Source organism: Poromitra crassiceps, assembly GCF_964638095.1.
Source record: "Poromitra crassiceps genome assembly, chromosome: 10".
In the NCBI taxonomy this organism is placed as follows: domain Eukaryota; kingdom Metazoa; phylum Chordata; class Actinopteri; order Beryciformes; family Melamphaidae; genus Poromitra; species Poromitra crassiceps.
This window is the reverse complement of record NC_139631.1, coordinates 34704655-34718358: the sequence shown is the minus strand read 5'-3', so window position 1 is coordinate 34718358 and position 13704 is coordinate 34704655. Positions and strand designations below refer to the sequence as shown.

Here is a 13704-nt window from a genome sequence, read left to right as displayed (position 1 = left end):
GTTGTGTATATTTGATATTTTTTCTTAACTATTTGTTCTATTGTGTTTTTGTATTTCTAGTTATTTATAATTATTAAATTCCCAGTTAAGTTTACTGTTTCATTGCATTGAGTTTATTAATAAGCTGTAAAATATCCTGCCTACATCACATATTTCAATTCATGTCAACTCAATCATATCTTTGTCAAGTGTTTGATATTTGAGGGTTGCTGATGTGGTGCCTCCTCTGGTCGTTAAGGGCGCCTGTTCGGAGGGAGGGGAACTCGTTGGAATATCGTGATCCTCCCACGTGCTATGTCCTACCGGTGAAGCTTCCCGTCAGGTGAAAAGAAGCGGCTGGCTAACTGCCCATGTGGAAGCATGGAGCCAGTTTTCGGCTCTCCCCAGATCGGCAGAGGGTGGAGCAGCAACCAGGATAAATAAATAAAAAATTAGCACTAATGGGGGATTAGCACTAATGGGGGATAAACATTTGATGATAAAAAAAAAAAAAAAAAAAAAAAAAATATCGGACGATATTATCGGTATCTGTAATTTTTTATTCCCTAAAATCGGTATCGTATCGGTTTCAAAAATCCCATATCGGTCGGGCTCTAGTATTATTAGTATGCTAACTAATTGCAGGATCGTTATTCTTACCAAGCTTTGTGTTGACGAAAATAAATTGATGAATAATAAAAGGTGTGTGGGTGTGTGTTTATTTTATTTTTTACATTTCTACCTCCATTGTTTTTTTTACTTGCTGGCCAGTGATGCCTGTTCCTATGTATATACACTGTAAGTCACTTTTATGAATACTTTTTGCACTCATGATTATTATTATTATTATTTTTCTCCTGCTTCTTTTTATTATTAGACATTACATTACATTACGGCATTTGGCAGACGATTTTATTCAAATCGACTTACAATATCAGAACTTACAATATCACATTTTTGTCAACAATCGAGAAGTCATCTATGCATACAATCGTCTGGCATTTACAGCTTTAGTAGTAATAGTTTCCTGTAAAGGATCAATAAAGTAGGCTATCTATATGTAGGTTCTAACCTCTGGAAGCCGCCTCGTCCAAGAAGGTTCGCCTCTTAGGTCCAGGGCCAGGGGGCCGCCATTCTTCATCTCTGGCGTCGTCAGGAGATGATGATGACAATGTCTCCTCCGGCTCATCGGTGTCTGTCTCAGGAAGATCTCTCTCCCGAACAGCACGGCTGAGAGCCTGTTGCAGTGTGAGCTGTCCAGCTCCTGGGCGCGGCCCACCACATTTAGCCTTGGCCTTTGGCATGCCAGCTAAACTAACTAACGCTAGTCTAACACTAACGCTAGTCTAACACTAACGCTAGTCTAACAAAACAGTGACACACAGACAGACAGAGACACACAGACACTTTTTTTTTTTTTTACACCACAGATCCTACCTGACCTAACGCTAAATGCTAAAGCTAATAACGCTAACACAGGCACACTCGCTAACAAAACAGTGACACACAGACAGACAGACAGAGACACACAGACACTTATTTTTATTTTTTTACACCACAGTTCCTACCTAACGCTAAATGCTAAAGCTAATAAAACGCTAACACAGGCACACTCGCTAGCACACACACTCACACAACCCACCCACTCACCTCACACCAAGCACTCAAATCCACTCACTACACAATCTCACAAACTAATCTACTAATCGCTATGCTAAATACTCGCTATGCTACTAAATTCTACTAAATGCTACTAAATCTCTAAATCTCTGCTCTGCTACGCTCTGCTACTACTACTCTCAAGGGGGGAAGGCTGTTGTGGGAAGATGAAAGGAAAGGATCTGAGCGCCAAGGTTTTAAGGTGGCGCAGCTGCCGTGTAGATTTTTAAATACCTCAGGTCTTTGCTTTTGCATTTCATCAAATAAGGAAATCCTCAAATCTTCATATAGAGTACAATAAAACATGAAATTAAACTCATTTTCAACATCCTTTAGTTCACAGACATTGCATATCCTGTTCTCTTCTGCTATAGCTGTGAACCGCCCTACTTCAATGGCAAGAGGCAGGATACTTCTCAGCTGAGCACAAAGAACTCTGGCTTCTGGTTAGAAAGGAAGTGACATTGGGCTCAGGACCAAAACGCTGCTTCATCTGAACATGAGCTTAGGTTAGACCTATGACGTTTGCCCATTCCTCTCTTGTTTCACCATATTAACGTTACAGCAAAGCATGTTGTGAAAAATATATGCCAGGTCTGTCTCTCTAAAAATGTCCTTTATCCAGGGGTGACTGTTTACCCCGCTAGCCGGGCACTTCTCGCTCAGCGCCCGGCTAGCGGGGTAAAATGTGACTGTGAGTTAGCCTTGTACCAAGACGCTGATTACATTACACTACATCAGCGTCTTGGATACTTGTCCCCTTTTCCGGTCGGTGGTTTTGGTTTTCCCTGATTTACGTGTCCATAAACGTTCAAATCCAACATGTAATGTACTCACCCTCAAAGCCACAGATGTTAGGAAGCTCTACGGAAGCGTCGCCGGGTCTTTGTATATTCCTTATTGTTCAATAAACGTGCATTTTATGATTTTATCCCAGATGTCCGACTTTTTCTCCTCACTTCTTCTTTGTCCCGCAATGAATGAGTGCACCGGCTGTCTACTGCGCCACAGCGCCTCTATAGCGGTTGGGAGGTGTATATAACCAATGTGCAATACACCTCCCAACCGCTATAGAGGCGCTGTGGCGCAGTAGACAGCCGGTGCACTCATTCATTGCGGGACAAAGAAGAAGTGAGGAGAAAAAGTCGGACATCTGGGATAAAATGCACGTTTATTGAACAATAAGGAATATACAAAGACCCGGCGACGCTTCCGTAGAGCTTCCTAACATCTGTGGCTTTGAGAGTGAGTACATTACATGTTGGATTTGAACGTTTATGGACACGTAAATCAGGGAAAACCAAAACCGCCGACCGGAAAAGGGGACAAGTATCCAAGACGCTGATGTAGTGTAATGTAATCAGCGTCTTGGTACAAGGCTAACTGTGAGTGAGCTTTGTCCCAGTTGAAAGAAGGTCTAAGTAAACCCTAAGTATCAAAATCTACTAGATTTTGATAACAACTAAACAAAACATCACACATCAGAAATATAGCTAAATACTTACAGTAAATAGTCGTTTTCGGCAGATTGAATGCCGTTAAGGCCTAAACATGGCTCACAGCTGTTCCGTGTTGGTGGGAGCTGATATTTGGCGCGCACACATGCGCACGCGCGACCGGAACACGTTCTTCTTCTTCTTCGGATAGCTTTCCGGCAGACTAGATGCCTTACGGCACATTGCTGCCTCTTACTGGTCGGAAATATTACTGTTTATGGTGTTTCTAATTCCACAGGAGTAATCCTGCTGTGGCGGCGATGAATTCAAGGACTGCTTTCACAGTCCTTGCCTGATTCTCAGTGGGATTCAGCAGGCTCTTCATTGATACAGTCTTTGTGCCCAGGCTTAATACAGCAGCATACAGCCTTTCTCTTTCTTGTGTGTAACAGTTACATTCCATGAGTAGGCCTACGTGTTTCACAGTTTGTTGTTTTTTGAATGTTGCACACAATCCATCTTCATGTTTTCCCATCTTTGCCAAGTCCCATGCCAGTCCACAGTGCCCCAGTCTCAATCTAGTCATCACAACTGTGTGTCTCACTCCCTAAAAAACAATGCTCTTTTCTTACACTATTTTGATTATCGAAGTAGTGCCGCCCCTTCTTTTCATTTTCCCACTCATTCTGCCACACAGCTGTTATTCTTCTTTTGATAATTAATTCTCTTTCTTGTGTGTAACAGTTACATTCCATGAGTATGTGTTTCACAGTTTGTTGTTTTTTGCATGTTGCACACACACAATCCATCTTCATGTTTTCCCATCTTTGCCAAGTCCCATGCCAGTCCACAGTGCCCCAGTCTCAATCTAGTCATCACAACTGTGTGTCTCTCTCACTCTCTAAATAACAATGCTCTTTTCTTACACTATTTTGTAGGCTATATCGAAATAGTGCTGCCCCTTCTTTTCATTTTCCCACTCTTTCTGCCACATAGCTGTTATTCTTCTTTTGATAATGGATCTACACTCATACGTCCCAATGGGCACTCTCAGATCGACATCTCTCTTCAGGGACTTTTTAGCTGCCATGTCAGCTACCTCATTCCCTTCCACTCCCACATGAGCTGGCACCCACAGAAACCCCACTGAACCTCCAGCATGCTCAATCCTATACAACAGAACCAACAGCTCCACTACAAGATCTGAGCGGGCTCCTATCTTCCTCCCCTCAAAGTCATCAGAAGTGAGGCCGAATCCGAGCATATGACTGCCTGGCTCGGCCTCACCTCCTCCACCCACTGCAATGCCCATATTATAACAATTCGTTCTGTTGTATAAGCTGAAACCCCCTCAGACAGTCGTCTAGATTTCACAATTTCCAAATCTGGAACGTAAAATGCAAATCCAGATTTTCCAGTTTTGGGATATTGGGCCCCATACTTTACTATAATCCGTATTCTCATGTTTTCTTATCATTTCTAAAACAGTGAAATCTATTTCTGGTGTAGGTAAAAGCCACGGTGGTACAACTGGCCAGTGAATTATAGGGGCCACCCCTACCTGTCCCAACTCCAGCTCTTCCATCTCTTTATTAACTTTGAATATGAAACACTCCTTCGCTCCTACTCTGCCCCATTCCCATGCGTCTTCCAAAACTAATTTTACTGGGTTCTCCCCTTGGTGTCCCCTTAGTTTACATATATATTCCATTGCTAGTTTTGTTCGTCGTATTCCCAATGGAGTTTCCCCCATTTCTACAAGTAAAGCTGGAATTGGAGAGGTACGGAAGGCCCCACAGCAAACTCTCAGTGCCTTTGCCTGCACTACCTCCAATTTCTTGAGAGATGATTTGGCTGCTGTTCCATAACATAAACACCCATAGTCTATTCTTGATCTTATCATTGCTCTGGATATCATTAATTGTGTGTCCTGACCTGCACCCCATGTACTTCCTGAGAGGGACCACATTACATTGATTACCTTTTCACACTTTGTGACTATGCTGTCTATATGCTTTTTCCATGTTAACCTTTCATCAAGGTGCACTCCCAAAAATTTGAATTATTTTACCGTCTCAATTGCCTGCGCATACATAAACAAACCCTGACACTCAGTTTTCTTATGATCAAATACAACATACTTTGTTTTTTCCACTGATATCTTAAATCCCCACCTGCTTCCCCAATCAACAATTTTATTCAGTGCTTCCTGCATTCTCTCAGTTGTGTGTTTAATATTTCTGCCTCTTTTCCAGACTGCCCCATCATCTGCAAATAGGGAGAGTCCAAAACCAGCCCCAATGTCGTGAAAGATGTAATTTATCATGATGTTAAATAAGACTGGACTAATCACACTTCCCTGCGGAGTTCCATTATCAATACTTACAGAAAAAGCCTCACCAACCCTAACCTGCTTTATACAGCTTTATAATCAACCCCTCCTTCCATGTCGTACGCGTTTTCAATGTCAAGAAACATGGCGACTACTCCCTCTTTATTTATCATGGCTTTCTTTATCAGAAAGCGATCACATGGTGTTCCTCCCTCTGCGAAACCCACTTTGCTTTGGAGTAAACCACCCCTCCTTCTCCAGTTTATACACTAACCTATCAGTGACAATTATTTCCATTATTTTACATAACACCGCTGTCAGTGCAATAGGCCTGTATGACCCTGGCTGTGCTGCGTCCTTCCCTGGTTTTAAAATGGGGACCCCAACCACTGCCTTTCCACAGCCTAGTAGTAGTAGTAGTAGTACTTTATTGGCATATAGCAGTCCGTAGGCTGAATTAATTACCAATTTACAGGTTAAAAAGCAGACATCGACACAAGTTAAAAATTCAAAACAGCACATAACTAAAATGGGACTTCAGGCATAAACAAGAGCAAACTAAATCAACAGGACATGTTATGGGATAATATGTTGGTTCAGGAGTCTAGTCAGATATGGAATGGGAGAGTTCTGATGGCGGCGTGTTTTTGTGAGGGGATTGTTCAGTTTATGACAGTTCCGGGTTATACGGCCAGAGATCTGCAGACGTGTTGGGGGTAGCCAGTTGGCGAATTGGGAGGTTTGGAGGTTTTGGGCAAATGACAGACAGATCTGCTCACGTCGGGAAGCAGGCCAGTGAGCCCTAGCTTTAACAGGGCGGTTGAGTAGTGGTCATAGTTGGGGCCGAGGATGATGCGACAGGCCCTCTTCTGTACCCGCTCCAATTGGGATGAAAGAGCTTGTGTGATGCCAGCATTCCAGATGGGGGCAGCATACTCCAGTAAAGGTCGTACATATCCAAGGTATATGGTTAGAAGGTCATCAGTGGAGACAGAAAAACGCCTGAGGCGCTTCAAGAAGAACAATTTCCTATTTGCATTTGATGTTATGGCATCCACCTGGCTGTTCCAGCGAAGGTCATTCTGAATGATGAGGCCAAGGATTTTGAGTTTAGGGACAGCTTTAAGAACAGTGTTGTTGATGGAGAGCGGTGCAGGTGAAGGTGGGTTTCTGCTGAATGTTATATGCATGACCAGACATTTCTTCTCATTGAGAAGCATGTCATTGGAGGTTGTCCATGTATGGAGATTGTCAAGTTGGCTTTGTAATTGTGATGGTTGCATGTGTTTTCTAGCTTCCAGCAGGTTCATGTCGTCTACATACTTCCATACAGGGCAGGTGGAGTCCTGGGCAGCATCGTCAATAAGCGCCAGGAAGAGTACTGCTCCGAGCAATGTCCCTTGGGCAACACCACATGAAAGATGCTCCCATTCAGATAGTGCACCCTGGTAGCGGACCCTCTGCCTTCTGTCAGAGATGAAATTACAGAGCCATAGGGCTAGTTCAGGTGCCTGTGCCGTATTGAGGACAGGAGAAGCTTCCTAGTAGCCTGGGTAAACCCAGCCCCCAGTGACCTGCTCTCAGGCTTACCCTGCTTGCAGTCACAAGGTAGTGACTGAGAGCAGGTCTGAGAGCAGGTCACGTGGCGGCTGGGTTTACCCAGGCTAGCTTCCTAGTGCCGACAGGAACCTTGGGAGTTTGAGTATTTAATGACATGTTTTGCTTCCCAGGTGCACTTGATTTGCGTTGATCACTGACTGAGCCGCCGTCTCCGTGTGACTGCATGTGTTGTTTGCTCGCCACATGCAAGTGGTGCACCATGATAGTGAGATCAAACACACCCTGCTGTAAATTCAGCGCAGGCTGTGGAAAGACTGCTTCTAAACGGTTGTTTCACGCAGCAGTATCATTTTTAACAGCGCCATTCAAATTACTGGCTTCACTGGGGTTACTATCATATCTTCGGATCTGTAATCGGAGGTCGGATACGGGTAGGAGAGCTTTTTGAACAACGTTTCCCACCCATTGACGATTCGAACGCTGTGTGACGCTGACTGCTGTAGGAAAATATCGGAGTACAGCAGGAGTACAGTAGCAGCGTCACATTATGGGGCCAGTAGTCTCTTAAAACAGACTGTCTCATCTACATCCGGTGAATGCAGCTATACTCGTTACACCCCCAGAACATGCACAAGGAAGTTGGGAAAAAAATCTTCAGACAGGAAAGAAGTTCGACGGAATCCGACCAATCACGACACGTGTCCACGAAAAATGCGGCATATTGGATTCTGATTGGACTATTGAGCGGAAGACCTGCCTTTCTGCTATTCTGATTGGACTAATGAGCGGAAAACCCGCCTTTCTACTTCCCATTCCGGTTGGTGCATGATTCTCCCCCACGAAGTACAGACGGTATGGCGGAAGCATTTGAAAATTGCCAACTCGTCTGTTCTAAGAGACTATGGGGCCAGGGGAGATCTAGTGCCTCATCTCTCCCTATACAAGGATATCCGGTTCCGGTTTTCAACATAAAATGTTTGTGACCGTGACATCAAACATTACAAACATGAACAACAAGAACTTCCGCTGCGGAGGTCACGTGACTTCCTGTCAGTTGCGGAGGCGTGAGGTCCGCCCAGCAGCTGCAGCCAGACCCTTCTCTCACTGGGTGGCAACGGCAATGGAACCCAGCCTGAATTTGAGCGTCTGACTAGCCGGGCTGACCGTGTTTACAATTTAAAAACTGCGACAGTTCACACAACTTTAACCCGACACGCATATTATACATCGAACTCTTGAGCTAATTCTGCTCTCACTTAGAATGTCAAAATATAAGTGATGTGATCATAGTTTTTTGAGATATTAATGTTTGTTTGGCACAACTCATAGTTAACTGGAAACAGTTGGCAGTAGAAAAAAAAATCATAGAAAAACAGGGTCACAAGTGTGTAGATTTAATGGTAAATGGCCTGCATTTATATAGCGCTTTTATCCAATGCGCTTTACAGTCAGTATAGGTACATTCACCCAATCCAAATTGCTTATGGCTTTCGTGTTCATCTTCAATCAACCTGCAACTCCTTTATTCATACTCCAGGACAGCTTTAGCACTTCTCTCACACATCTTTGACACGTCAAAAAAACACGATTTCAGACGGCAGCCCGTCTTTATTGTCACACGAACACACTACAACACATGCATGCGGCCACTACACACATTCATGCTGACGGTGGCCGGTGAAATATGTCCTCTGCATTTGACCCATCCAGGCTTGTCCTTCCCTCCAGGGGGCAGGCCAAGAGCAGTGGTCGCTTTTTTTTTCCAGCGCCCGGGGACCATCATTGGACCATCATTGGACCAACTTCAGATGTTGCCATCACTGGTCGGATGACGATCTTCTGCATGTTTTTAGTGGGGGGGCTATGTACGGAGGAACCCCCTGGGGGGTACGGGGAGAACATGCAAACTCCACACAGAAAGGCCCTTTCGACGAGATAGGCCACCTGGGCAGTAGGCACTGAAGATATGGGGGGGTCACACCTCCAGCGCCCACAGCGTCCCAGGCGAGAATCGAACCCAGGACCTTCTAGCTGTGAGGCGACAGCGCTACCGACTGCGCCACCGTACCCCCGACATCACAAGATCCACCAACACAAAGACCATTAAAGTAGGATCAAGTCACTAGGCCAGTGGTTCTCAATGTGAGGTCCATGAGGGGGCTCCAGCAGGTGATTGATAAATTACCATTATTTAATTTGCAAGAAGGGAACAATCATAGAAGAATCATGTAGAACAGTGGTTCCCAACCATTTTTTTGTTATGTACCCCTTGAGCTGTTTTACCATGCCGATAGTAGCCTACCCCCTCACTCATGTGTGTCCATAATTCTCCTCAAGTTGTTATATTAAACTTTTAGTAGGCCTCTCTACCACATCTCATTAAATGAAAATAATTTGAATGACTCCTCTTTAATAGCCTACAATTTTGAGTTTTCAATTGGAAAAAGTTGCCAGTTTTTAGCATTTTGGAAATACATTGCAATTTCCAAGTAGCCTACCCCCTGCAAGCTGCTCAAGTACCCCTAGGGGTACACGTACCCCTGGTTGGGAATTGTAGAAGAATGAGGGTTTTGATCATAGATTCACTGGTATCGCTCTCTGCCCAGAATACAAATAGTCAAGGAATTCAGGACAAAATCATATCTAACAATATAAATATTCTCAGATTTGGAAGAGAAACAATCAAATGGGGGTCTGTGGCCCTAATGTGGACTAAATGAGGGGTCCTTGGAAAATGGAAAATGTTTTGGTCATCCTCAATCCCTGAAGAGACATGATACTCCACACAGCAGAGTTCACTTAATATTGGGCTAGACAATATTTCAATATCATTGTCTATCAGTTGAAACATATTGTGAGACGATTGATTGCCATAACAATTCCGTTCTAAATTAATTATAAAATGCGAATCGTCTCAAAATTAGATTAAACTAATTAGAGAACATCATTTTAAAATTATGTTTGTATGAATGTATCTTATATATCCTGCATTTCAATTGAAATGTAATGGGGCAATAGTCTCCACCCCCTTTGGCGTTGTTAATGGAGTTTGGCAGGGGGGTACTCTCCCCAGCTCTCTTTAATTTATATATGGATAATCTATCTGATCAGCTAAGAGGCTGACTGGTTGTATGATCGGCAACACCTTGGACACAAAAACACATAATTGTCCTTCATTTAACTAATAATTATTATTTTATATTGTTGCTTTTAATTCATTGATCTCTATTGTTTTTCCAACTCAATTTAGATGAAACCACGCCCACTTCCGTATGACGGAACCCTCGGCAGAACCAGCCATTGGGTCATCTTGTCACTTTTTGGATAAGCTAGCAAAAACGCAACCTAAAAAAGTTTATTAACCAAACACCTAACTGTAACTTCAAACATAGACAATTAAATGTTTATTCTTTTATTTGATTCCTTTGTGATTACCAAAGATAACTTATCGATTTTTGCTCCTTGTACTGCTGGCAGGCTGTAACCGCCAGTCTACAACTCTCCCCGGATCAGCGGGGTGGGGGGTAGTGCAACAGCCAGGACAGCAGGGGTAATTGGCCAAGTACAATTGCGGAGACAAATCTGGGAAAAAAAAGATGTTGGGAACCACTCGTGTAGAGCAACTAAGAATCTGGAATAAAATCTGATAAAATAAATGTAACACTTCCGATGGAGAACCAAAGAACACAGGGTGAACTTTTACCTGCAGTCTAAATAGAGAAAATTCCTGCTCGCCTACTTTGAGGTAAAGCAAAATAAGAAGAAAAAAGTTCCCTATTTCAGCTCAGCACCAGCGCTTTCAAGCCCTCAACATGTTAGTTGGTGGACATGTCCCTAACTGTGCTGGCCCACTGTTACAGAGACCTTCACAGGTAAAATATTCAGAGAACATTCATCCGAAGTACAAATGTATGGAAACAGCCTGTCAGTGAAAGTGTGTGTGAAGGTGTGTATGTGTGTGTTAGTATCAGGATCAGAGAATGACAGCCTTCCTCTGTTCCAGTCAAGATGCACTCTGACCTTCTGGGGCTTCTTCTCAACTGAGACACCAGTATAAGCTGATAGCGAGTCTGCTCTGTATTCACCCTCAATTAACCTTATTACCCATAATTCAGACTCTATACGATCTCCCTTTCTCTCAACAGATTCTGGTACCACACCTACATCCCAGGCTTCACTGTCTCCAACCTCAACAACCCAGCTGTGAGTTCCTGAGTTGAAGCCCTCAGAGCCGAGGACAGCGCAGGAGTCAGAAAACCTCTCTGGATTATGAGGAAGAAGATGCTTATTTCCAAATGCTACACTGGTCAGATCTTCAGACAGGGCGAGGTATGGATCAGCAGTGTTCTGGTCCAGAATCACAGGCGTGTAGGAGACCATCTCCTTCATCTTGTCCCAGACTGTGAACCTCAGGTTGCCCAGGTGTTTGGCCTCATCCATCAGAGCTCCTGAGACCGGCAGCTGTGGATCCTCCAGAAGTGTGTGCTGCTGGACTCTTTCCACTGTAGCCTTATAGTTCTGCACGAACCAGACAGCGTCTCCAGCGTCTACAACTCTGATTGTGTCTGAAAGAGCTGCCATCTCTCTGCTCAGACCCTCAATGTCCTCCTTCATCATCTGACTCTTCTGCTCCTCTTCCTCCCTCAGTGCAGCGATCCTGGCCTCCTTTTCCTCTTGTAGAAATTGGTGAAGCTTCATAAACTCCTCATTAATCTGCTTCTCTATGCGTCGGGCCTGGACCTTAATGTGTTCTGCTATTTGATCACAGTTTCCTTTAACTTCATGCAAGAGCTCCAGTTTCTCCTGTAAGGGCTTCAGTGACTCCTGAAGTTCCATCTTGTGATGCCGTGCAACTTCCTCGATGGGTCTGAATCTGTGGTCCGTGTGTGTTTCTGAATCTCGACAGATGATACACACTGGCTGCTGATGGTCCAGACAGAAGAGCTTGAGTTTCTCAGAGTGCAGACTGCAGAGAAGCTCAGATCCTGCTGAAGCTCTCTGATCTCTCTCCAGTAAGAAAGCCTCACACATGTTCTTCAACACCAAGTTACAAGGCGGTTTACTCTGTGAAGATGTAGCACTACACACTGGACAGGCATGTATTTGTTGACTTCTCCACCATCTCTGCAGACAGGCTTTACAGATGCTGTGGCTACACGACAGGATGACTGGATCTTTAAAGATGTCATGGCAGACAGGACAGGAGAGATACTCCTCTGATCTGGAAGCCATTTTCTCTCTCAGTGAAGCTGAAGACAAACCAGACAGAGATGAGTTATTTTAAATGAGGAACAAAAGGTAATTACTGTAGATAGGTTAATATTGTATATTATTAAGACTATTATTTTTTTATCTCATGGTTATCGTCATATATCATGAGACCCCTAATCCACACATCCCTTTTCTTGTCCCTATATCACACCACACCAGATTTCTTGTGTGCCTTGTTTTAAGTTCTGCCTCTCCCTGTCTGCATTTTACTTTCAGCTCCCAGCTGCATCTGCTCTGCTGGGTTCATCTTTAGAATTGACCAGTATGAAGATGTTCTGTCTGACAGCCCGGGCTAGTCTAGGAAAAATGTCCACGTGGTCCCAAATTATCCTAGATGCAAAGTTGAGATTTTATTGAAATAAGTGCTGCCTCCAATGTGCCTATTAGCCTGTATGTTGCGTTATGCCGAATTGAAGGCATCTCATAACAATTCTAAATAGCTCTTCGCTCATATTAAACCTGGCCTATAAGCAGGCCCGTTTTTTTAAACTGTGTTTCCAGTCCTCTTCATACAGACACGAGACCGTCGCATATCATGGCGTCCTGAGCTGAATGTCCGATGTTCGTCCTACTAGATTTGATTGATTGATTTTCTTTATTTAAGTGTCATGCTTCCAATGAAGCCCAGCCCCTATGGGCTTACAGGACACTTTTACTGTTCATCATTTAAACAAACAATGATCAAACATAAAACCAACAAAAATACCCAAAATACATACAGTGAAGTTGTACAGCATGAAAACCACAGCCTGAACCTACTTAAAAGAGCTGTGTTTGCCTTCTATTCCAGGCCTTAGAAATAAAGTTAGCAGTCTTAAATATCTCAGGTCTTTGCTTTTGCAATTCATCAAAATTCAAGGAAATCCTCAAATCCAAAGTAGGCTAGCTTAATAAGCACTTACTAGTTAGCTAATAGCTTACTAATAGGTATAGCTTAATAATAGCTTATTAAGATACTTGTACTATCTGTTGTTATTCATTTTCTTTGTGCAAATAAACAAAAATAAATAAACAATACACACTTACTCTGGAGATGATGTACCACTTGTGCTCTTCTCCCTCCACCACTTATAAAGCCTCAGCCAGGCCGTAATGCAACAAGGAGGCCAACTGCCATAAAACACCACAGAAGGATTTATTACATCACTGATGACATCACAATTGCTCGAGTGACATCACTGATGACATCACAATTGCGACATCACTGATGACATCACAATTGCTCAAGTGACATCACTGATGACATCACTGATACATGACAATCATGACATCACAATCGTGGCACACACGCCGCCCGCCCACTTATGTTTCCTGTTAGGTCGGACCACCGCAAGGCATCAGTCTGCCAGAAAGCCATTAGAAGAAAAAGAAGAAGACTTTCAGGAAAGACCAACAGAAGAGCAGAGGGGATCGGGTTTTACAGAATGTAGGGAAACAGTGGATGGATAAATTCAGAAGGAGGCGGTA

The 13704-nt window shown here is 43.6% G+C and overlaps 1 protein-coding gene across 1 annotated transcript; it reads right to left on the bottom strand.

The window, feature by feature from the left end:
- Nucleotides 1-10800: 10800 nt before the first annotated feature.
- On the bottom strand, nt 10801-12198 carry LOC310784403 (nuclear factor 7, ovary-like; the record flags this gene model as incomplete). Its single annotated transcript, XM_083645406.1, has 1 exon — nt 10801-12198. The coding sequence occupies one exon, from the start codon at nt 12196-12198 to the stop codon at nt 10801-10803; it is 1398 nt and encodes a 465-aa protein (XP_083501532.1).
- Between the last annotated feature and the right edge of the window lie 1506 nt (nt 12199-13704).